Source organism: Poecilia latipinna, unplaced genomic scaffold (genome assembly GCF_001443285.1).
Source record: "Poecilia latipinna isolate Pla-1442-1.1 unplaced genomic scaffold, P_latipinna-1.0 Scaffold249, whole genome shotgun sequence".
Classification (NCBI taxonomy): Eukaryota; Metazoa; Chordata; class Actinopteri; order Cyprinodontiformes; family Poeciliidae; genus Poecilia; species Poecilia latipinna.
Window position 1 is genome coordinate 259,858 of NW_015112865.1, and position 25,668 is coordinate 285,525.

General features: G+C 38.8%; 1 protein-coding gene across 3 annotated transcripts in view; it reads right to left on the reverse strand.

The window, feature by feature from the left end:
- Positions 1–25,668, reverse strand: part of prkcbb (protein kinase C, beta b) — a 100,496-nt gene that overhangs the window by 42,257 nt on the left and 32,571 nt on the right. For all 3 annotated transcript variants that reach the window (XM_015032749.1, XM_015032748.1, XM_015032747.1), the window contains exons 3-7: positions 13,608–13,690; positions 7,055–7,166; positions 6,769–6,897; positions 1,526–1,682; positions 463–597 (exon numbers count right to left, since the gene is read on the reverse strand). In XM_015032749.1, the coding sequence (XP_014888235.1) occupies positions 463–597; positions 1,526–1,682; positions 6,769–6,897; positions 7,055–7,166; positions 13,608–13,690 (616 nt within the window). The remainder of the gene's footprint in view (positions 1–462; positions 598–1,525; positions 1,683–6,768; positions 6,898–7,054; positions 7,167–13,607; positions 13,691–25,668) is intronic.

The following is a 25,668-nucleotide window of genomic DNA, read 5'->3' on the forward strand; positions in this document are numbered from 1 at the left end:
AGAGGTGGATTAGAGGAAAACCTGCATCTTAAAAGGCTCACTCCGAATATCAGGTGTACCGAGGCATCCTCCCACCTCCCGGTCTCACCTCAAAAGTTGGCATCTCATTAAAAACCCTGACAGAGCAGTGTCAGCAAAAAAAAAAAAAAAAAAAAAGAGGAAGATTTAGAGAGATAGTGATTGGGCTGTAGACACATAGGGAGGGAAGGTGGAGGGGGTGGGGGGGCGTGAGGGTGGAGGAGAGGAGAGATAAAGAAGCAGAGATAAAAAGACGGGGGAAGAGCTACTCTGGCACTAAATATAACCAGATTAGGAAGAAAAGCTAAAAAAAAAAAGAAAAAAGTTTTTTCTCCTATGCTACGGTAATGAACAAGGTCACCTTCACTCTCCCTCCTGCTGCTCTCTTGTGTTCGCCACCTCAAATGTTCCCACACCCCCACTCCATTCATCTCCGTGTCTTACCAGCCATCCACCCCTTGCTTTTGGAGCTCTGAGATGCCAAAGGACAGCGATCCCATGAAGTCGTTGCGGCTGGTCAAGTCCCAGTCCCACACCTCCACCGACAGGCGGCGGTCCTTGTCGTACTCCTTCAGGTGGCTGGAGGAGACACAGTGTTTTGTGAGTGGCGACATTCTCCGAGATACACACCTCTACTTTGTGACATTACATCATCTTAAAGTACAAAATGAAATTAAATCCACTGCTCGTCATTTATAGCAGCTAGCATGACAATAGTGCAAGCATTAATTGGCAAAGCTTTCAATTAGGAGGTATTTGAATCAGTAATTATTTCTGATAAAGAGTTATCAACTTAAATCCTAATTGGCAATTATGGAAGTTTCTGGTGAACCAAAATCCAATGTGCCTAAACAATACATTGCGTTTTTGTGGAGAACGCAAGAACAGACTTGTAACACGTAAAACAAGATCTCACAAAACAACAGGTGACATGAAAGGAGTCCACCGAAAGGAACTGAAAGGTTTACATACTGAAACTCCTTCCAGTATTAATTACTGCTCATTGGTAATTACCGGTATATTAAGCGGCTGCATCTGATCGACTAAATGTGAAACGACCTTAAGAAAACAGGAAATAAAGCAGAAATGGCTGAGAACCACTGCTCACAAGGGGCAAAAAGAAAAAAACCCAAAAAAACTTTTTTTTTTTTTTTTTTTTTTGTCTTTACAAACTAGTTTACTAAAGCGCAATGCTCTTTTATTTCTTATTTTGGTGGCTTGAAAGATGCACAAAGTTCCTCTAAGCCTGAACATCTGCACTGAAATGCCTGGAGTTATCAGTCTCAGTCTTCTCCTAAACTAATCATCGTGAGGATTATCAAGGATGCAGCAGCAGCAAAACAACCCCAAAAGCAAGGTTTTACAAGATACAGGAAGCCAGATGTTGTCATCCGAGCGCCGGCGGTCACTCGAGCATGCGAAGAGCGGCACAATGCAGCGGCCCGAAGGCAGTTCTTTGATTAAGACGAAGACATGATGTCAATGAGAAGCCGATAAACGCTCTTACAATTTGAAGGTCTCGTTCCATGTGGGGTTTAGGCAGCACTTTATAGTCTTGGTCTTCTGTTTGCTTTCGCTGCGTGGATCTGGGATCAACTTCAGCTTCACGTAGGGGTCTGACAGCCCGTTGGGGTCCATAGGAATCAGATTCCTGGCCTCTTTAACTGAAGAAAGCAAAGAAAATATATATATATAAAAAAAATAGCAGGTCAAATTTAGCAATAATTTAACTTTTTCAATTCTAGCTGACAGTTGTCCCTCTTGTGGTGGTCCAGGGTTACAGCATCTAAAGGTCCTGAAACTATTAGCTTAAAAAGAAAGAAGGTCAAGTTGCCTATGCTAGCTGTTCGGATTGAAGTAGAAAACTGGGTAATACTTTATGTGAAGGGGTGTGCACTGTCAAAAACATGACATAACACCTGTCATGAACATGAAGAAGTCTTTATGAATGTCTATGACAGTTGTCATGAAGTGTCATTCGGTAAATAATGACACTTTTAATGCAAAGTTGCTCTAAAAGTTGCATTATAAGTCCATTAAAAATGCCAACTTTGCATTAAATTATCATAATTTACAAAATCATCGATTACCAGAACACTGCAAATAAATATTAGTGCATTTAATTTTTTGGTTCATTGAAATCCCTCTCCCACCCCCCAAAAATAGCAGATTAAGGAAAGCGGTGTATGAAGAAACACAAACGGAAAAATTATTTATAATTTTTTTTTAAATGTGGTTCCTTCAAAAACCTACACAAGTTACTTAACAGGTCTTATGTGTTTAGCTTCAATGAAATGTCTTTAGTCATTCACTAAATTTTAAATTAATTAAAAGAAACTTCTACTAATAAACAAGTGCAGCTAAAACGTGCAGATTTTATTTCACCAAATTTAAATGCTTTTCATATTTACCGGTTAAAAAACTGTTTATTTTTTTACACTGTGATCTGGTGAGGAGTTGGCTGCTTTTATCTGACCTGGCCATCGTCTTCCTACGCAATTCCGCTTGATTCTCATCTCTCTTCCCTCCTTTCTCTGGGATTTCTCCCATCGAGCTGAATTTCTCTGGTAGAATTTCAAATGGGCCAATCAGAGATCAGAAGGAGTCGTGAACAATTATGTTGATCGTCTATTTACTACTTTTTTCCACCAGGCTAGCTTTAATGACGTTTTTAGCATGATGAGAGAAATGACAATCTACCAACTACTGTAGATAGTTGCCATGCTTTTCCCCTCCCCCATATTTCAGTGAAAGAAAATGCTGTACTTGTCCCATAAAAATCTAAAGGTCTCCTAAGGTGGCGTGTAAGTTTCCTTTGAACCAAGATAGAAAGGAGAGCTTCCCAGGAGATCAGGAAAAATGCTGCCGCTAAAGCATTACTCTCCGCTAACCTCCAATAGGTTAACCGCAGCGAAGACCCCAGCATTAAACTCTCAGCAGAGCGGGCCAATAAATATTAGATGATGCCAGTTAAAGTGACCATCAAATAGCAGTGGAGGAGAGCTGTGAAGAGGGAAGAATACCAAATAGTCCCATAGGACACAGAGTAAACAGCAAAGATGTTGCTGTGAGTAAAAGAATGTATCTGCTGGAGCGTACATATCAATGGAAGAGCAGGTTACTCTACAGTGCCACCTTTGGTGCTTTATTTTACTAAATTACTAAACAGAAGTTCAATCTCACCCAATCTAATCGGGTTACTTCTTAAATCATACGGTTTGTTTCTGTTCACGCGACATACAATCCGTTTGGAGAGGAACATATGCACACATTTCAACAGCTACTGAGATCTAAACTAGAAGGAAAAAAATCTTCACTTGTATTGAAATGCAACTAATCCGGCAGCTTCTTGTTCCGACAATAGCAGGCACATCAGTTTTTAAATAAAATGTGATATAGCATGATCTTTACACTTGGTACTTGGTTTGTTCATTTCAGCTGGAAGAGATGCTTGTTATTGCAGCCAGAGGACCGGCAACAAGTGATTCCCACAGCAACAGCACCACCAATAACATTGGAATAAATTACTTTAGGTGTTCCCAGTCAGGCGACGGATTAGCTACCACTCCTGCAACCAGACTCCTTCAGGCATGTTCCAGAAACCAAAGAAGTTGCCAGCACAATACTAAACCACGCAAGTTCTGTGCATGCGTAGAAGAGTTAAAGGTCAAACACGTTGTGATTTATGGTGTGCTCTTTGTCCGGTGTGAAGGGTTTGAAAAGTCCTGTGCGCTTTTAAACCAGTCTTTCAACAGTTGCGCTTGCTATTGATCACAATAACTCCTTTCCCATTGAAGGTTTGTTTACTAAACCATTCTCTTACAGGTGCGACACAAAGCATCTGAAAGATTTTGGTTCGATATCCTACGCTGCATTTTTTGCCATGCTGGAGTCTCTTTAAAAGAGAGGCCTCTCTGCTCCCATGAGCTTTGCATCACCGTGAACTTTGATCTACCTACGACAAGAGAAAAGGCTGTGAAGAATCTGATGCTTTACAACAGCAGCAACGGCTTCGTGAAATCCAAAATCAGAGTCAACACAAACACGTCTCTCGGAGGAGCAGCCATATTTTGTTTACCAGATCCTGCTTTGTTAAACTTAAGGGAAGATGCTTGCACTTCCTGCTTCTTATTCACCACAGCTGAAATAAGGATGCTGCACACGGCTCCACACTGATACCTGTCAGCTAAAAAATGGAACCGCTCCGGCCTCCGTCTTCTACCGTTAAAGAGTTATCACGAAAAACCAAAAGGACGTCGCAAGATAACTAGATGTTGAACAAAACCTTTAACAATGTCCGGATCATTTTTACCTGGACATTTACATACTGGAATTAGTTTGCCGTTCTGGTCTGCTAAGTGGATTTACTGCTGTCCTGGCAGTGTGTGTGTGTGTGTGTGTGTGTGTGATAAGTGCACTCTCTTATTTCCCACATTAACGAGCAGTTAATGACCCCGTGTTGGAGCGTGGGAACCAGAACCAAAGATGAGACTGAAACACACCGAGCAGCAGGGAAGGAGAATCCAGCATCTTGGTTCAAGCACCAAAATAATATTCATTTTTGATAACAATGAATAAGATTAATATTTACTGCCTAACCCTTACCCTGGAGACATGATGTTTAAGTCAAACTAATTTAAACGTTTAATTTAACTTATTTCTATTCCTCCTTTTCAGGTTTTCAACTCTTAAGTCAGCCATTTAGAGGTAATATTACTGTAAAGAAAATTCATAATTATATTGTGGTAATAGTAGTTATAAGGTACCGGTGAGAGAAAAACATGAGCATGCGGGTCTGTAAGCTTCTAAAATGGCAACTTAAACACTCAACATTTACAAAGTTAAAAATCTGGAGATTTTAAAGTAACACAACACATAGAAACAAGACGAATCAAAGAGTTAAACGTCAAAACATTCTGGGTTTCCCAGGTTGCAATTTACACACAATTTCAGTTCTGTCTGCCTTTGATGATTTGTGGTTGTCGGTTTTTAAGTACAATCAGTAATTTTCTCTTCTTAAACGCTAATAGGTCCACATCTTTTCAGAAAATAATGAACTGACACAGATTTGGTTTATGTCCGCATGTAGCCGTGGTGACGACACAGAAGGGTCCCAGTTAAGATTTTTATCAGTAAAAAGTTTATTATAATTTCTCACTGTTCAAATTATGCTGACTTCGAAGAACCTTTGTTATAGTCCTCTGCTGCCTCCTTCAGGTGAAAATAGCCACTACATGTAAAAATAAATTCTATGAAACCAACTCTACTTTTTATTTTGGGCTCCTTTTGCATATAAAAGACTAAAAGCAAAACAATTTTTTGTTCAAAGCTAAATTAAGTCAAGTACATGAAGGTAGTTTTGTTCTTTGACAACAGAGGGACACATTTCTGCAGGTTTATATTTTTCATAAGAAAATTGAGAGCGGAAAGAGTAATAAATACATAAATAAATTCATAAGTCATAATTTAAATTTTTGCCTGATTACCTGGTAAAAGTCAACTACAAAACTTATTTGATAGATATTACTTTGGTAAAAAGTAAAATATCCCTACTTGGTTGGAAAGCCCTTAGTTGATTTTGGCAAATTTCAGCCGGATTATTATCCACAACAGTAAACTGATTGTCCAGTTAATTATTCATTTGGTAATTTTTAAATGGTTCTTTGAAAGTTCCAGAACGTCCAACTGGTGTATTGTGAATATTTTTGCAGATTTAGTTTGGCAGAGTCTGAACAAGCAAAACGGGTCCAGAATTACTAAAAGTACATTTATACCATGTTCAGCATCACAAATATTTCCAAGTGTGCAAAAAGAAACATTATATCTTAACTAAATAAAAGCTTAACCTTATTTTAAATTAGTATTATGTTAAAATTACAAATGAATTTTAACAGGGATGCACATTATATCGGCACTAACACTGATATTGACTGATAGTCATTTTTTAATCATATTGCTTCGATGAATAAAACTGGACTAATATTTACAAGCGATATTTCTTCTCATCTTGGTTTCTGGAGGGGAAGTGGAGCAGGTTGGTCATGTATTTGTTTTGTTTTGTGAATTATTTTAATTTTCCCAAAACATTTTCTGAATGTCTCATATCCAATATTAAATCTAGAATCTTATTCAAGGAAATTAAAGCTGAGAGACTTTTAAATGGAGGGTGCAAGTTCAAGTCACGGTCTACTTCAAAAAACTATTTCGAAAAATATTCGAAAGAACGAGGGTTTGGGATCGTAGTTTTGCCGCAATGCCCGGTTGTGTTCAACCTTGTTCGACAGTCAGTGTATGCTACGTCAGTTTTGGATCAGGTGCCTTATGTGAGTAACAGGACAATGAACCCCAAACACGACCAAATACACTTTGAAAGCCCTCAAGCCTCACAAATAGCCCCGGCCTCAACCCCATAAAAAAAAAAAAAAAACAGATCGAAGTCTACGGTTTCTGGAAAAAAAGAGTAACTGAAAATTCAGCCACAATTAAGACATAAGAAATTTATACCTACAAAAAAAGCATCTGGTTTCTCTGTAGCTTTGAAATAAATCACTGTGAGTTTCATGGCAAAATACCATGAACCAAAAAAGAAAAAGACCAATCCTTAAATCATGAACCAAGTATTCCCATCTTCATCTCTGCCATCCTTACAGCAGAGGGAGACAAACACCTGCATTCCCAACGCTTCCCAGTCGATGTGTTTGTGCTCTGCATCTGCATCTGCATCTGCATGTTTTCCTGAAATGCACTCACTGGTGACGGTGAGAACGTTAGTCTTGACCTCGGCGCTGATCTCGATGCGGCCTCTCCTCTCGGTGTGGTCCGTCCCGCACAGGTTGGGCACGTTGGGCACGCAGCGCTTGTGGATGTTCATCATGCAGTCTGAAAAGCACATCCAAGAATAAACAGTTTGTGTTTGGGGTATGTTTGAAGGATATTAATCCGCCATGCAAATAAAAGGAATTGGCAAGTATTTTCATGTAGATATGAGCAAAAATGATCAGGTTTGAGAGGGTTGTGTGCAGTTTGGAGCGCATACGGTCGCATCTCATCCCCTGGTGGATGAGGCCGTAGAGCAGGGAGCCGCAGTGGTCGCAGAAGGTGGGGCTGGAGTAGGTGTGGATCTTGAATTTATGCTTTGCCCTCGGGTCCTGCAGAGAAACATTAAGAGAAACATTCAAAACTTGACAGGCATTAAAAAACTATCCTTTTCATCAGAGCAAACATTTCACGACACACAATTAAATAAGCGGGAACTCTGCAGAATCAAAGAGCAAATAAATGATCTTCCATCTCTTTCACCACAAGCCATTCATCTCAGACTTTCCACTGCTGTGAACATTTACAGGAAGTTTACATGGAGGGTAGGCGAATGCAGAGGGGGGTTGACTGTAATCTGATAACGACAGCTTTCCTCTGAATTGCTTTGTTTCTTATCAGCTTTGCGAGGCAACAGAAGCAGCCCGAGTGTGTACGCGCGTGCGCGCAGTTCTGTTGACACAACTGTCTTTAATAGGAAGTCAGCCTTCCGTGAAGTTTGATAAAAGCGCACACACCGGTCCGCTGAACAGTTATGAACATGCATGCAGCCACTGGAATGACACAACAGGTGACTTGGCACTTTAAAAAAAAAAAAAAAAAAAAACCCCGAACAGAGATTTAGACCTGTAAAATTTTAATGTCTCAAAGAGAGACGAAGTTAGGTTTTAGAGGGAAAATGCATTCAAGGCAAATGTCTGTTTGGTTTAATTTTGCATCCTAGATCAAAGATTAGTTCTTCCCAACTAATTTTAAGCAGCGGCGTCGTTTGCCATGAGCTAACAGGCCAAAAGCTGAACCGTTTCAGCTGCTGGCTGCTGCAGATGTTGGTGGTCACGTATTGTGCTGTAAGAAAAGCAATACTGAAGGCAGATTTTGATAGCATTCATAAAATTGTTGCCTGTCCTCTTCTGAAACTTAGCTAAGATTTTAGCTTTTGATCTGTTCAAGCTGAGACACTTGGAAACATTTTTTTTTGTTTCTGTTTTAGCTGCATGTCTCCACCATATCAGCATATTTGGAGACTTTTTGTAACTCAAGCTCAGTTAGATTGAGTGAAGAGCACCGATTTTCAAGTTTTCACAGATCTCAATCGAATTTAGGTATGAACTTTGACTGGGCCATTCTGACATGGATTCCCTGTCCTGTATGATGATGAAATTCTTGACCTCTCTGCTGACTAATGTGGTGGTGTGGCTTTTTTCCCCCAGTAATGTTCTCAGACAAACCGCTACGGCTTCACAGATTCATACCGGGGTCAATATTTGGACACCACAGTAAGTAACCGTGTCACTCCGACACCTTTACTTAGATGTGTCAGAGTAAAGGGGTGTGAATGCTCTTTAAATCACTCAAGTTAAATAAGCGAGTTAAATATAAAATTCTGCTAGCATTGAAGTTTGTGATAAAATGAGTTCAAGGGATATGAATGCTTTTATTGTACTCAAACAACATCTAAGAATTGCAAAACGAAAAGTTTTAAATTTCTGACTAAAGTAATTTGGTTTATTCATCTCATGTAAATAAATCATTGTAAACTGTCGAACTGTGAGTGCTTGATGGATCGTTTTCATGTCTGTAGTCATCACAGTGAGAGTTTTTGACAATTTCTGCAGTGAAGAGAGAATATCGCCTGCACACATGTACAACACTCTTTGCCTTCCTATTGTCTGTGACTAACTCATTTCTGCACATTAACATTCATAAGTTGCTTTTAACCGTACATTAGAGGATTCACGTGGGAGTGTGGAGGGCGGGCCGTATCTTCAGGTGGACTGTGATTCCTTAGGGGAACGCTGCCTTCAGGTTTCTGCATCATTTCACTCTGAATCATATGACCCGTTTTCTTAATAAAACCCCTAATATGCTCCCCCTCAATTCTCAAACAACAAAAAAAGTGATTATAGTTATTTTGACATTTTGTCAAGACCGATATTGGTTACGATCTTTGAGGTGAAAATTGCACAACAAATCCTCTTTATGAAAATATATTTAAATGTGGAACCAGGAAGGGGGGTTAGGGGTCTATTTTTGTCTGCTGTCTATCAAGTGCCCATGTGAGTTCATGCATGTGTGAAACCTGCAACCGCAGCAGTGGAGAGAATACACACCTGCATCTCAGCTCTATGGTAGCACAGATGTCCAGAGGGAGGCTACGTATTCTCGGTTCTTGTTAAAGTTCTGAACTTTCAAATCAAAAAGCCAGAACAAATTATATGCCTAAATTGTTACTTTAGTCTCCGTTCGTCCTGGGACTTAATGTAGCATTTTGACCGTTACCGCCATTGTACCCAACATCTTCAAACTATAAGAACGTCTTAGTATGTCATTAAGTTTTAATAATTTTCATATCTTAATTTTTCTTTTCAGAGGAAGAAATGAGCAGAAACCAATTCGGAAACCTCGAAATTAAACAAAATGAGACAAACAGAAACCAACAAAAACAACATCTAGTTTGTGTCTCGATTTTGTTCGGTCTTTGGTTTGTGGAATGTCAGTAAGATAGCTATGCTCTTTTTTTTTTGGTTTGTTTTATGAGTAAAACAATTATTAGAGTAACAATAAAGTAAGAAAAAATAAAACTAAATGTTTTGCATTTGTTAATAAAGCCAGAAACTCTCCATCTACAGGACTGCAGACTAAAACTATAAACTGCTTTAATCTTATTCTAGGAAAACACATCAGTGAAAATAATCACTTGATGCCTCAAAGCTGAAACATACACAAATAACCTAATGAATGTTTTATTGTATTTTTAGTAACACCTAACATAATTTACATCACATGATTGTTTTGCGTCTCCATCAGAAACAGGTTGGCAGAGTTCTTTAGTGCTATGCATTGGTCTCAACTAGCCTCCCTTTTGTTGAAGGGCAATCTTGTTTACAGAGATTGAAAGATAATTCATTTTATTCGTTGTTTGCATTGAGTTATAAATTTTGGATATTTAAAATTTCTTCCATTTCCAGTGTTATATCAATCAAATCAATCAATCAAATTTTATTTGAATAGCACATTTCAGCAGCAAGGCATTTAAAGGTGCTTTACATAATTAAAAAAATAAAATAAAAACAGCATGTGACATTGAATAAACAGTAAGAAAGAGAAAGAGATTTTGGAAAAAGAAAAAAAAAAGTAAAAAAACATACTTTTGTTTTGTATATGTCCATTAGAAATAATTGAGAGGTTGTACTTGCATCATAAAGCCATTACCATTGCAGAACTTGAAGATATTCTGTAAAAACAATATCATCATTTATCGCAATAACTTCTGGGGCAATTTATTGTCCAACAAAATTTGCTATCATGACAGACCTACCCGTATTTTCCAGACTATAGAGCACACCTCACTATAAGCCGCACCTACAATGTTTTTGAAAAAACAAAAACAAAAAAAAAACAAAAACAAACAAATATAAGCCATATATAAGCCACTGGTATCTCCGCTGCTCTCGGTTTTCCACAAGGACACAGCAGAGGGCAGCAGAGGGCTGGGTCCTTAATAAATCTGCTATCAAGGACCCAGCGTCTCCAACACCTAACCATAGTTTCATTCACGCCGAGTTTACGTGCAGCGGCTCCATTTCCCTCCTGTACTGCCAGATCGACAGCCCTCAACTTAAAACTGCATCTTTTTCTTCGTGTTGTTTCCATGATGAGGTATGAGTTTGAAGAAATTTCTCCTGCTGCTAGCATGTGTTTGTTCTAAATGAAAATCAGCACTTTCTTCTTTTATGACCAATTCTGACTTCCAGAGATTCACTTCCTGCTAAAGCGCCCCCTGGTGGTTGAAGAAAAATCCACAGAAAAGCCACACCGGGCTATAAACCGCATGGTTCAAAGTGTGAGGAAAAAAGTAGCGGCTTATAGTCGGAAAAATACAGTAATTGGAGATTGCCTCATAGTACTTCTGAGACTGATGGGTAGCAGCACTTGCATCTCTAAGATTAATGCTTTTCCAGTGTGTAAACAAACATCTCTACGCTCCAGTGCAGCAAACAGCTAAAACTCCTAGATTTACAAAAGTTGCTGTTTTGACAGTTATGAAAACTTTCATACAACCATAAATGTAAGTTAAACATTATAATGTCCACTTTTTTTTTTACTTATTTCCACGTCAATGTCTATCCTTTCCCCCTCTCTCCATTCCTTTGTTTCATCACAGCACTCTCCTGTCCAATTATATTTCCTGCCAACGGCATTAGTCATCTCCCGCCAACACACAAATCAAACACATGCTGTCATGTTATTGGAAATGCTCTGTGATAGACAGGCTTCAGAGTCACTTAGTTGGTGAAACAAAAATTTACTTTCTTCCTTGAAATGATCCACACAGGAATCTTTTAAAACACGCCCATGCCCATGTTTAGTCATATTTAAAATAAACGTCAACTGTGCAGCACATTAATGATAATAATAATAATAATAATACATTTTATTTAAACATGTCTTTCAAAAAGGATATATATTGTACAAACAAGTTCAAAACAACACATGAACAGGTGATTTTAGCTTGTAAATTAGCTGCATTACAGGCCATGCTATTTATTTTACCTGCAGACTTTTATAGCATTTTGCATTGTGTTTGTTTCAAAACAGGGTAAATGTTTAAGAAATACTTTCTTTATCATCCTCCCCATCACTGGTAAAAGTTTAAGCAAATTCCTCTATCCAGCCACAGAATACAACTAATTGACAGCTTGAAGCAACAGGTGGCTTAATAGGGCAAATATTCCTTTACATCTAAAATGCAAAAACTGTTATATCCTGTATGGGTTTTTTCCTGCAGTTTTGAAACCATAATATTTTTACACCTGTACCGCTGAACCTTGAAACCATAAATCAGTTCATGTCCGACATGACGACTGTAAAACATGCACAGTCCTTCAACCTTCAAGTTCTATACCATTAGCAAGCTGTGGACCTGAAATGTAGGTTTCATTAGAGGACATCATCCCTCGACTTCTCCCACAGGGAACCCATCCTATTAACCCAGATCTATAATTGAATTCTTCTTTTATACATACATAGCTGACAGAAGGGAAGAAAAGTGAGAGGCAGTATGGGAATTGAGGAACTGCGGACAGAGAGATGATCTTGCACACACTAGGATTAAATGTTTTCAGATTTGACTGTATCACTCTAAATAACATTATACATCTGTTTCTAAGTTGATGTACATCTTGGTTAATTTCCTCTTATGCACAGATATAAGCCCTCCGCTCTATTTCCATCTCTAATAATAAAGTAAGCAACTGGTTTTGGAGCAGAGCTAGCCTACATTCCCAGGGACTGAGGTCATAAGGTCATGAACTTATTAAAGAAACAATATGATGATGGTGACACGGCCCCATAATTAAGAGCAGAAGATCCCTGGGTGGATGAGCTTTTAAAATAGACAACGTGTGCGGGAGATATTTTCATACAAGGGGAGAGCTAACAGTATACGCCTACCAAATATAGAAATGTTCAATTGTCAGAAATGAAGCCGGTGGAAAATAGAAAGAAGATGATAGAGGTGGATGGTGAGATTTGAGGTGACAAATGGAAAAAAAAAACCCAAAAGCTTAATGCTGGCTTAAAAATGAGAGGAGATATTTGGACTAGGTCTTTAATCAGTAAAAAAACAAAAAGCAAAAAGCAGATGAATAATAAAATACTCGTACGTTTCACCCTCTACGAGATTTGTTTATTTTTTTATTTGAATAATATAGCCTACATGGCAAATTAAAGGTAATTTATTTATATCACCAAAACTTGGCATTTTACCTGCGGTGTGTGAGCTTTTTACTTCCTTATATTTTCTGCAACATGCGGTTTTCTTTACTAGCTTTAACTTGATATTCACCAGCTTTAACATATTTTACAAACCTGGACGTCTGAAAGTCTGAGCCGGATGGGTCAGACCCAAACGCATAACGTGACGTCAGACTAGTGTGATGACATAGTGTGGTGCACTATTTTGTCTCGTGCTTGTCAAAAGCAGTGACTTTTTTCTGGACTGTGTTGTGTAATACCGGACAGTGCCATCGTCCAAATGGACCTACCCAGGAATGTTGTGGTACCAGACGGTTTTATGATTTTGTGATGTAAACAGAAAAAATGGCATCATGTTCTTTTCTTTACTGTGACTGCTAGAAAAGTACATGAAAAAAGCCTTGCAGAAAGACTATGGTGAATAAGCCAATATAAAATGGACTTTTGCAGAAAAAGTTTAAAATTTTCAGTTTCTAAAAAAAAAAAAAACAGATGCTAGCAAAGAGATGAAGAAGAAGAAATGTTAGAGAAAGAGCTCGGCCCTGTGTGAGTTTCTTAAACTAAAATGATAAAAGAGACGCTGTTTGAACCACATTACCAAGAAAGAAATGCTACAGCAGTGAGGTGAAACGTGGGGAACAAATAACTGAGGTGGTTTTTAGACGCATATACAGCCTTATCAGTCAGAAAACCAACAGGCAAACACAAGTGCTTCCTCTGGAGGCGTCTACGCTCGTCAGGCTGAAAGTTGAAAATCTGGGGGGTGTGTATAGCTTTAATAATCTGACTGTACTCACGTCTGAGGCCGGTCCTTTGTCCGCGCCTGGACAGGAGAAAGTGACAAACTCATGGCAGCGTTTATGAACCACGAAACAGCACACTGTGAAAAGAGTGTGTGAGAGAGAAAATGCATCAAAATTCAATGTGAAAATTTCACATTTATTACATTTCTCTCACAACAGTTGTCAGTAAAATACAACATGATAAATTCTCCCAAAACGAGCCTCAACACTGCAAACCAAAACGTATCAAGAGAGGAAGAAAAAAATGGATTCTGCACCATTTAGATTAAACTGACCTGGAGCAGCACATGAGTATTATTAGCTAATCACAGTCTCTCACTGAGGATGGAGACGTCTATTTCCACTTTTCTTCCAGCTTAAATTACTAATACCTTAAAAAAAGGCAGAGAGGAAAGGCAAGTATATCTGTACACCATCATTTATATACAAGGCAGCTTACAGTGTTTAACCACAAAAGGAAATGCAGTGAAAAACCTCATTAAAGGCAGGAGACAAAATCGAAAAGTCATTTAAATGAATGACTCTTAAGCACAAAGTGACAAAGTTGCTTATTAAAAACACTTGTTGAGTTCAAAACTCCCAAAACGCCTGCAGAAAAGGCGTTCGCATTTTGCTGGAATTCTGCTGATTAAAGTCAAACACGTCAAGCTAAAACTTGTGCAACTTTCAGAAGCTAGAAGAACTACAACAGATGGTGCCTGTGATTAGTCTCTGTATCGCAGATTCAGACTAAGATAACTCCTCCTTTCAGTGGGGAGAAGGATTTGAATTACAGAGTGACTTCTGTAAAAAAAAAAAAAAAAAAAAAATGGCAGAGGAGACCTGCTGATGTTCATCCCCTCTAAAATGGCCTCTCATTCCGCTTTATCTCATTTCTAAGAGCACATATAATCCAATACAGTTATAAAGTGTAAAATGGCGCTCAAATTTCAATTCTTCTTTGCAATTACTCAAATAGTGATCCAGAAATAAATTGTAGCTCGTCAGCTACAACAAAATAGTCACGCATGACCAAATGGATAGAGGCGTCCGCCTTCCTCTTTTGAAAATAAAAAATGCAAACAAAGAGGAATAACTGCAGCTAAAATAAGCTTCGTTTGCGGGCATCCAGTCCGTAATGTAGTCAGACTTGCATAAAACCACGTTGCGAGTAGAAGACGTTTCGCTTAGCATCACCTCACTCGTGCTGTGTTATATTGTTGCAGCTCTTTGCCGACGAACTTTGAAGGGTCCAATTACAGATTTTCTGCCTTTTAATGACTTCCTTCCAGGAGAAACGAGACTGAAAAGCTCTTGATGCGAGAGCACTTTTGACTTGACACAAATGTTTTTATTGAAATTAAGGCAAATTACAGATGCTCTTAGGGAGACTTCTTGACTGCAGTGACTTTGCTCTTGGAAGCAGCACTTATATGAGAGTATTTAAAAGCTTAAGTAGTGGAACAAAAGGATCCTGTGGGTCTGTCTTAACACCTACACTGTCTTTGTGTAACTCCTGCGGCATTGTCATTTAGTCAGACGGCCTATTGGACGCACAATGGGCACCGTCTCCTTATCACAACAAGCTTCCTTTCCGTTTCTGGGTTTTCAACAGCTAAGCAAGCGTTACACTTTCTCCTCCCTGGGCTCCTCCAATTTGCAGAAAAACAACAAGGAGTCTACATCAAAGAAATCTTATGCAATCTGCAGCCAAATGTGATGAGAAGCGTGACACGGTTCCAGTTTCCAGGTTGGTAACAATCAGCGAGGCACAAAACGTGGAAGCGCTGATGCACAACGAGCCTGTCATCTCCACCCCGATCAGTGTCAGCTCCACTTGACAGCCAAGACCAACACAGAAGGGTAATAACATCACAGACACTTAGAGAAATGGTTCGTACGAAAATGCCCTGGAGTCCACACGCGGAATGACAGATGGGCCCAAAGAGACGCGCTGGATGTGCAAGCAGGAGGTTTCACGAAAGCTCAAGTCAATCCAGGTTACACCACACAAATCTGTTCACATGAATTCATTGTAGCATTTTAGATTTTCTTTTAGAGATTGTGCATTTCCAGCTGATTGTTTTGTACACTTGACACTGGGCAGGCAGCAGCAACACATACAATCTACTCTGAGCATAACATTGAAACATTTGGGAATCTTTGACAAGATTTATGGCATGAATGTTTGTTTTTGTTAATTTTGGTCAGATATTTTTGAACAAAAATAGATTTGTGATTTCAGTCATTTTGAAGGTCAGAGTATAAAATTATCATAGAGTAATTTTATAGCACAATCAAGTCACTTTGTTACCTTCAGCTGGTATGGAAATCCTGTTAATACCAAAATAACTTAAAAGAAACTTGACTTTGCATTATAGCCATGAAATGGGCCTCTGTCTCTTTAAGAACCTCCTACTCTTTCCAACACACTGCCTTCAGTACGTCACTGGAACAATTCTTCTCCGTGACACCATTTACAACCCTTCTTAGGAGAATTGAACTGAGACGTAATTTGTATGATGCGCAGGTCCACCAAGTTTTGTTTAATTGCTGCCGTCGCTGGTGTAGGAGGATTACGGTGGACGGGTTCACTGTGGGGCTGGGCTGGAGGCTGAAGGTCCTAGGAAGAACGTTGGGTATATTAATACCAACCATTAAAAGTATATATTTTATTCCACATTTATCTTTAATACTTGGTTAGGTTTATTAGTTTAAGAATTGGTAATGATGTGGAAAAGACTGTAGGCCATTTGGACTAAAATAAAATAAAAAAAATTACATCTGTGGCACAATTAACAGTTTGTAAATCGGTGTTTACGATTGCAAAGTTGTTAGTTTCAACTAAAGGAAGCTTAGCAGAAAGTTAAACAATTTTTTTTATTATTGGAGACAGGTTGTCAAAATTAGTTTTGAATTAAAAAATAAAAATACGTACAAGAATACCTTCTGTCAGGGCGAAACTGTAAGCGCATCAAACACTGTTTATCCAGAGTTTACATGTGACTGTGCACACTGCCAAAATATTTTTAAAAGCCCATCAACCGTATACAAACAGTTGACTGACAGATATGTGATTATTATATCACTCCTTATGGACATATTTACTGTCAATAATGAGTTCAAACAGCAGATGCAGAGGCAGATTAAAATGTGGACGAATTAGATGAAAGGACTGGGGGAAGAAGAAAAAAAAAAGCCCACCACATATCTACACAGAAAACGAGTTCGGGGACACTGGGCCTGCATCTTTATGCACCAATCTGCACCAATCTTCGGCAGCACATCAAGGCTAATTTTAATCATTAACGTTTACTTAAAAAAAAAAAAAAAAGATAATTGGTGTGTTGGACCTCTGTATTTTCAGCCTGAGGGAGAGCATACAGTAGGCCACATTGGCTGCGAAAATGAACTTGCCTGCCTACAAGATGATTCAGTGTTGGTAAACTACGTTTGGGAGAATGTGCTCAAAATGTTTCTCACTGCCAACAGACACTCGCTTTAAAATCAAGATAAAGTGCAGACTCATGGTACCCAGACTCATGGTAGCGTGTTCAGCACATTAAAGCAATAAAAACAAACATTTTGGAGGTTACAACATATGTCCTGAGCTGGCAGACATAAAGGTGTGGCAAGGATTTAATGAGGTTTCACTGAAACCAGGAAGATGGAGCAAATCGCATCAGAACTAAAGTCCCTAAACCGGCTCCCTGTAGCTCGGAGAATAGACTTTAAAATACTGTTGTTGGTTTATAAATCACCAAATGGTTGTAGCACCACAATACATTAAAGATCTGCTGCTGCTGCTGTTCTATCAACTCTCCAGATCACTCAGGTCTTCTGGTTCTCCTCTGAATCCCCGGAACCAGAACCAAACATGGAGAAGCAGCATTCAGCTTCTATGAATTACAAAAACTTGCAGAAAACTGCAAAACAGCTGAAACACTGAGTTAATTTATGTCAAGACTGAAAACACCCCTGATTAGAGCCGCTTTTGATTCATAACTGGAACATTGATTAATATATTTGATATGTATTTGTGCTTTATGATGTTGGCTTTTAATGAAAATGTAGTGTTTATTGCAGTTTGATAATTGGTTACTGCATTATGTTTTCATAATGATGTAAACAAGACTTGAATTTTTTTTGAGTATTTCCAAAATATTATGTAAACATAAATATAGTGGATATCAATAATACTTACATTCATTTTCTAGTCACAAAAAAAAATCTATTTTTTGATTTATAACATGACCTGTCCTCAATGAAACATTGTCATGTTAGTATAAATTAATATCTAAGCACCCGTTTAGCAGAAATCACTGTTTAGTGCACTTTTGTGTGATTCAGGAATTGACATTATATATATATATATATATATATATATATAATAATAGTAGTTGCTCTCATTTTTCTCCTTGAATAAATTTACCTTAGAGGCCAGATAGAGGCATCACATCTCAGTGAATTCTTCTCAGCGGTTCTGAGCGGAGCGAGAATAATTAACACAGAACACGTTCTCTACTCTAACACACATTACAACACACATGTGCACCTGAATGGTACTTCACTCCCACGCAAAATTCACTCTCTGGTTACACCACCTACACACAGCAGTGATACTGTATACACACACACACACACACACACACACACACACACACACACACACAGAAAGCCTCCCCCTCGCTCAAACGACATGAGATTGAAAACAGAACGTGCAGGTGGAGGGATGCGAGTACATCTAGGACTGGTGTGAGCTGTTCGCACAGATTGCTTCAAGGCGACTGCTCTTTTTGGGCTACTGCTACTGCCAAGTCCTTAACAAAGCACACAGTTACACACACACACACATACGCACAATGATGGGACTAAAACTGTGCTACGCGTTCTCCATGGTACGATTCGGAGGCCAAAACAAACAGCACATCTGAACAAAAATAGCGCCGGGACCGAAATGTGATCGTATTTTCTGTAACCAGAATAATTAGTAATCGCTTTATCTAATATTTACCAAAAAATAAAAAATAAAATCCAACTGTCTGACCCCATGCGTTTAAAAAAATGGATGATGGGATGAGTCTAATTGTGTGAATGAATACAGAGTAGCAGGTTGAAAATATAGGTGGCTAAAAAGGAATGATTAGAAACAATCTTGTGGATCTGAAGGGAGTCTTTCGATCTGGTCTGATTCATTTCCTCAGGTGGAAAATGGCTTTATCTTTAAATTATTGAACGCAAAGAAGGATGTTTATTTTTTCCTTTGTTGAAGGATGATGCACAGAAAGCCAAAGAAATATGAAATTTGATGTTGTTCCAGTTGACACAACTTAACCCAGTATTTACAGCTGCAATATAAAAATAGAAACCTTTTTATTTCGTTACCGGACATAAAATCTGACTAAACTTTTATTTAGTCACTATTTTAGGTCATCTACGACCTAAAATAGTGACTTTTTTGGACCAGACGGAGTGTTAGACGAGGACCAGTAAGGCTGCACAGCCAAATTAGCCAACAACTTTTCCTCCAGCTACAACTTGTTACTACCTACAATTCGAACTAACACTGAGCGACATTCACCAACTCCGGAGCTCCCCAAGGGTGTGTGTTAAGCTCACTACTCTACACTTTTTCCACACCATTCCTCCAGCTACTGTAATTTGAATCTCATTGTGAAATTTGCTGAAATGATCAACGACGATGACCACATACCATACAGGGCCGAGGTAGCCGCATCGTGTGACGACAACAACATCAAGAAGACAACAAAACTCTCTCTCCAATGGAAGCGAGATGGCGGAGAGCAATACTAACTTGAAATAGCAGGGAATAACTATTTCGGAGGACCTGACTTGGGGCAAAACATTTCCTCAGATGTGGGTAAAACAAAGCAACGCTTGTACTCCTAGAGGAAGTTGAGGAGTATGCTAATCCCAAAGCAGTTGATGGTAAATATTTTGTAACTTTGCCATCAACACTGTTTTAATTTATGGATTTTTAGTGTGTTTTGCCAGCTGCACCGAGGTTGTCAGCAGGCTCTCCAGGAGGTGGTAAAAACAGCAGTGAAGATTTTTCCAGAAATCAGAAATCTCCCTCCGTTATGTCAGAGGAATCCACAAAAGTTATGCACAATTGGCTCCACTGAGCGAATCATCTGTTGCATCTGCTGCCCTCAGGTAGCAGGTACAGGCCCATACGTGCCTGAACCACCAGACTGGCCTACAACCTGTACCTTCAGGCTGCTAACCCTCCTTCTTCATATATACAATGTCTTTGATTCAACATATGTAAATATCCGGTTTCAATTACTCTTCATTTGAAAAATGAGCGTTTCAAAATGTTGTCACAACCCCTGCCATTTTCTATAGAGTTAATAACAGTGATCAGAAGTTTACCAGCTCTTACAAATTCCCATTTTTGTTTTTTTTTACTTTAACATCTAAACTGGTCCTATTCTTATCTGCTTGCTGCGCTTTAACAAATATTCCACATTTAAGAAATGAAGATGTGGCACATATTCCCTGATAGCAGTGTTAGATTTAATTCAGGATAAAGTGACGGGGTAACAGGATTATTTCAATCCATGCATCAAAACAATCACGCCTATGTCCATTTCTTAGAGCTCTGTTTTGTATTCGCTTCACATAAATTTCTGCTCTCTCCCACACAAGTCCTAGTTTCACACATCAACATTCTCTGTCCTGCATATTTTTTGCATATTTCAACACTTCATTTAGCTCAACAATGTGACTGCATGAGTTCATGCAACATTCATGTTGATAAAAAAACAAAAAAAAAAAACAATAATTCTTGCTTCCCGCAGCTGGGAGGAATCAGCAAACACTCACAGACGCCAACTTATTGTATGACATAATGCATACTAATGTCTTGTTTGCTACCATTTCAATGCGCTTTGTAATGTTTTAATGTTGCTGAGAGTTTTTCACTCTCACCAAAGAGCAACCGGCTTCTGTCCGAAGGGACAGCATGCCACTGCTTGCTCAGTCATCGCCACCATTTCCAGAGCAGATTCTGACTTCTGTGGATAATGATTTATTTTTATTTTTTTACAAACAATACAAGATGTAACATTAACAAATAATGTGAATAACTGTCAACTTCATCAGAAAAAATAACAACAGAATGAAAACAGTCCAATCAGTCATGAGAAGTTTGAATAGGTCACAACAACAAGCCTCCAAGGCCATAACCACCCAAATAAATTGACGATTCATCAAAGACCTTTTTCACACCTTCCTCCAACCTCTCATCAGAACTACTCTTGAAGTCTTTCCATGCCATTCTTTTCCAAACAGTACACACAGATCAACACATGGACAAACCCAGCTCACCCCTATGCTGGTCGGCCTTTGCCAGCATAGCACTGAGAAGTGGCTTATATGATATAATAAGTCGATGTGCAGTCCCACCAGGTGTTTGCTAATTGCTGCTGGCTAGTCTGTAGGAGCTGAGTGAGCTGCAGCTCGAAGGCGGCGCTCGGGCCACCCAGGCGCTTTGCACAGCTGAATGGTTGCTACGGAAGGTTAGAAGATTTCTCAAACATGCATGGAAGAATCAGAGCAAGACTACAGGTATGTTTTTGATGAGGGAATAACATTACAACATGATTTAAAGCTCAAAAAGTAGATTTCTTATAATACTGCCCCTTTCAATCTTCATCCATTTGTCTTTTCAGTGGGGCAAGAGGAAACAGAAAATTATGCAATCTCAGTTGCCGCATCCATCTTCTTTATCGTACATTTCCTGGATCATACTTCAGCTGTAGATCACCACAGGGCTGCCACAAGCACTGCTTCTCTTGTTGTGTTTGGATTTCTGCTCTTATAAGACACGGAAAATGAACCCAGAAAATAAACAGAAACCTCCACACCTATGTGTCTGCAAATTTAACATCAAGAATAAGTAGTTATTGTGTAATTGTACACATGATGTTCATAGAGAATATCAAGTAAAAGTTTTGCAAGCCATTGCTGAAGAAAAGCAATAGAGTTTGCAGTTTGCAACAAGTCGTGAAGAGGGCATGTAAGAGGAGTCTAAAATTTTGGCAGAAAAAAAAAAACACCTTAAAACTGCACATAATAAAATAAGGATCTGAATGTAAAAAGCTAGTAGAGATCCAAAGATTTGCATCTGGAACTGTGTTGAAAGGCGAATCCATCAGGTATCAATTCAGGGGTGAAGTAGTAAAAATGGACGCCACACTTTTCAGATTTGTATCTGTATTAATAGTTTTCCGTTTACTGCTGCACGTTTACGAGCGAGCACAGCTGCAGTCACAAAACCACCGAGCCTGTGGCTCGACATATTCATTCACAGTTTTACATGTTTTCTCAATCTATGAGCGCCAGTCGCCCGGCGTTATTACGCAACAACTTGTAGCCAATCGATATCAACTTCCCGTCATGGTCCCTGCATTGGTGAACAAACTGCTGCTGGTTGAACCTCCTCTGGTTAAAGAATCTGCTTTAATTTTTTTTGCTTCAATAAAGATAAATAAATTAAGTCTTGAACGAACAGATGTGTGAGATTTCAGTCATGGCACTCTCATTTTCTCATCTCATTTCAGCATCATCTATCTTTATCCTCTTCTTTCCACAATTTGTGATCTCCTGCTCCTTTCGCTACTTGTTTTCAACTGCATTATTTTCCACCGATCTCCTCTCCTCTGCTCTCGTCGCTCCAGTGTGTTCTGTTCATGAAATGTTGGCAGAGCACGGCTGTTGTACGCAGCGTTTCCCTCTAATGAAGTGCCAACATGTGTGTATTTGTGTGTGCCTGCGACACGTAGCGACAAGCTGTACAACGATGTCCCAGATTTAAATGCCGTCGGATTCTGCAGCCGTGTTTAGAGCGAGAGAGATTTCCATTTTCTAGCGTCTCTCGACATATAGCCTCGTTAATGTGTCATAAATAAGTTTTTATGCAAGCGTAGGCAAACACACTGCGTTCCGTGGTTCAGTTTAGATCACGATCTAAACATTTGGTTGGACATGGGTTAAAAAAACAACAACAACAAAAAAAAAAAAACATACCAGTCTTACAAGAATATTCAAACCCCTAAGACAGCATGATGATGCTACCGCCATATTTCAACGTTCTTCACCAGATTTGATTCGTTTTTTGACTTTGGAAATAAATCACTAAAAAGTGTTAAAACAAATACATGCATTTAGGATGTTAATTATGCAAAAGTTAAAATCAGATTTCATTTTTGGGAGCACTTTATTTGAAGGGGTGTGCATAATACAGACATAATACTTGTCATAAGCATGAAAGAGTCTTCATGAATGTTTATGACTGTTGTCATGAAGTGTGATTTGGTAAATAATGACACTTTTAATGCAAGTTTTAATAGAATATCACATTAAAAGTGTAATCATTAACCAATAATGCAGAATTGACACATTTAATGGACGTCTAATGCAACTTTTAGTGCAACTTTGCATTAAAAGTGGAACTATTTACCTAATGACTCTTCATGAAGACCTTCATGAAGGCTCCTTCATGCTTATGACATGTGTTTTGTCATGTTTATCACAGTGTCATGTCAGTCTTGTGCACAACCCTTCAAATAAAATTACCTCTTTTTTTTTTTACATCACAAATAGAAGCTACTTTGAGTTGCTCTATTGCTCACAGGTTCAGAAAAATACTACGTTTGTGGTTCAATGAGTGCGAATACTCTTGCAAGCCACTTCTGTGTCTGATTTAATTATTTGATTTTCTCCCAGTTTTTTTTTTATTTACTTGTTTATTAATATCACAAATAATTGAGTGCATCAAACTCTGTCACATTTATAAACATTGGTGACAGGCACAGGCCTTTCAGTAACAAGCGGATATAAGGACAATGGATGGATGCATGGACATTAATGGCCATAACATTGCATAAACTGCCTTACTTTAATCTGTTTAACTGCATTGTTTTAAAAGGAAGTCACTTTAATTTATTCGTGGCACAAAGTAAGTAACAGTGCCACATTTGATATCTGAAACTACTGGGGCAAAAGCACAACAACTGAGCTTGTGCACGTCTCCATCTCAGGAATATCACTAGCATTTTGACTATGATCTCGTCCCTTTTGTTTACGGGATGCTGCTTAACCAAACAACGCCGTTTCTTCGCCATAAGAAAATGTCAGCAGTCCTGTCAGCAAGAACAATCTGAACTGCAAGAGGAAGATTACGTGAGTGGCAGCACTGGGTGGCAAAACATCAAACAAAGCAGCTCAGATTACAAACACACAATACTTCACAGTCTCTGTCACTTCCCAAACTACAACCAAACGAATGCATTGTGTTACCGGCAAAACATCCCGATCAACTGAACATTTAATGTTCACAAGAGTCTGCTGGGCTCATGTACAAACACCTGCATCAGATCTTGTTGCCTGACTGCAGCCAGGCAGACCTGGCACAGGCTTTAAACAGCGTGCAGAGAGGTCTTGGCGAGCTAGACTCCTGTTGCCATTTTTGTTTCTTGCTCTCTTCCTACCGTCTCGGGAAAGGAAGCATCCCTGTGAGTGGGGTGGAAGACACAAAGACGAGGCTTTTGCAACAAGGAGCAAGAAGACAAGAGCAAGACGATGCAAGAATCGAAGGCAGAGTGAAGTCAATGATCAACACAAAAACGCATCATTCACCCAGGACGCCTCCCCACGTGTCTGTACGAGGACATATGTGTGTACGGGCTTATATAAGGGGGTGAACAGCCTACGCCGGTGTATAAATACCCACAATGCCACTGGTGGAGCAGGGAGAAGGGTCACAGTGAGTCAGCGTACCCATATCACTCCTCCTCCTTCTGCCTCCTATCAACGCATCCTCTTTTGTCCTCCTCCGGCTCAACATCTACAATTTTTTATTTTATTTTTTTTTTTGCCGCAGTTTGTGCTTTTTTTTTTTACAAAAGCACAAAGGATTTCACTTGGCAGGCGAACGCTGACCTCCAGTTTGTGATGACTGCACGATAAGCAAACGCTGCAAACAAAACAATCGATTTTGGTTTCGTCGTGTGAAAGATGAGGCTTCCAAAAGAAAGCAGTTAATTATTATGAAAAGGAGGCTTTTAATTTGAGGGCGCTGCCACAATGCGGTGATTGCAAACGCAGTATTCATTTTCTTTTGAGTACAAAGGTGTAAAAGGTGTAGAAGGTGTAAAAGGTGTAGAAGGTGTGGCCCGGGGAAAGAAGAAGATGAAAAAGTTAGCAAGATTCCTGAACTTTAAATTCCTTTGCCAGATTTGATAATTGAAAATAAATAAATAAAGAAATTTCTTGCGGTTTAGAGTTATTTCAACCAGATTCCACAGAAACTAAAGCACCTTCATCCATCACTTTTATTGAATAAAGTAAAACAGCTGTGAATCTACAAAAAGTATGTCTGTTAAGTAGCCGAGTGCATGCTATAGCTACCTGAGCGGATAGCCTGACTACCAATCAATGTTGAAGGTTTTGGCTTTACTCCAGATATTAAAATCAAAACAATAATCAATTATCACAGAACATGCTATTATACCTGTAATAATAAAGAATAAGTGTGGCATTTCTATTCTGTTTAGTTCGCCTGTGTGTTTGCTAAGCTCCGTCTGTCTAAATCTTGGAAACATGTTTCTGTTTTACAAATTATTATTTTAGATTTCTCCATTTTCTATGTCTTCTTTTCCAGCCTCTTATTCACCATTTCACTGAACAATTTCTGTACATCAAACAACATTAAGGTTGTTTTTACTCAAGGTTATGAGAATCTGATGCCTGTCCATGCCTAGGATTTTGAATTTAAAGCCCATACATTTATAATGTTAAATTGCAAAAAGTATACGGCATTATTTATTTATTTGCTTGTAGGTGATCATATATTGACCCCTGTTTCTATTGCAGATGCAACTAAATAATTTAGAAAATGCAACCAAATAGTTTCTGATTGAACATGATGCTGTGGTGATGTTCGCATCAATACGGGGGGAGGAGGGGGGATGTTTTTGCACATCCCCCCCCCCCCCCTTTTTTTTTTTTTTTCCTTTTTTGGTTTCAGTAAAAACATTTTTTTACATTT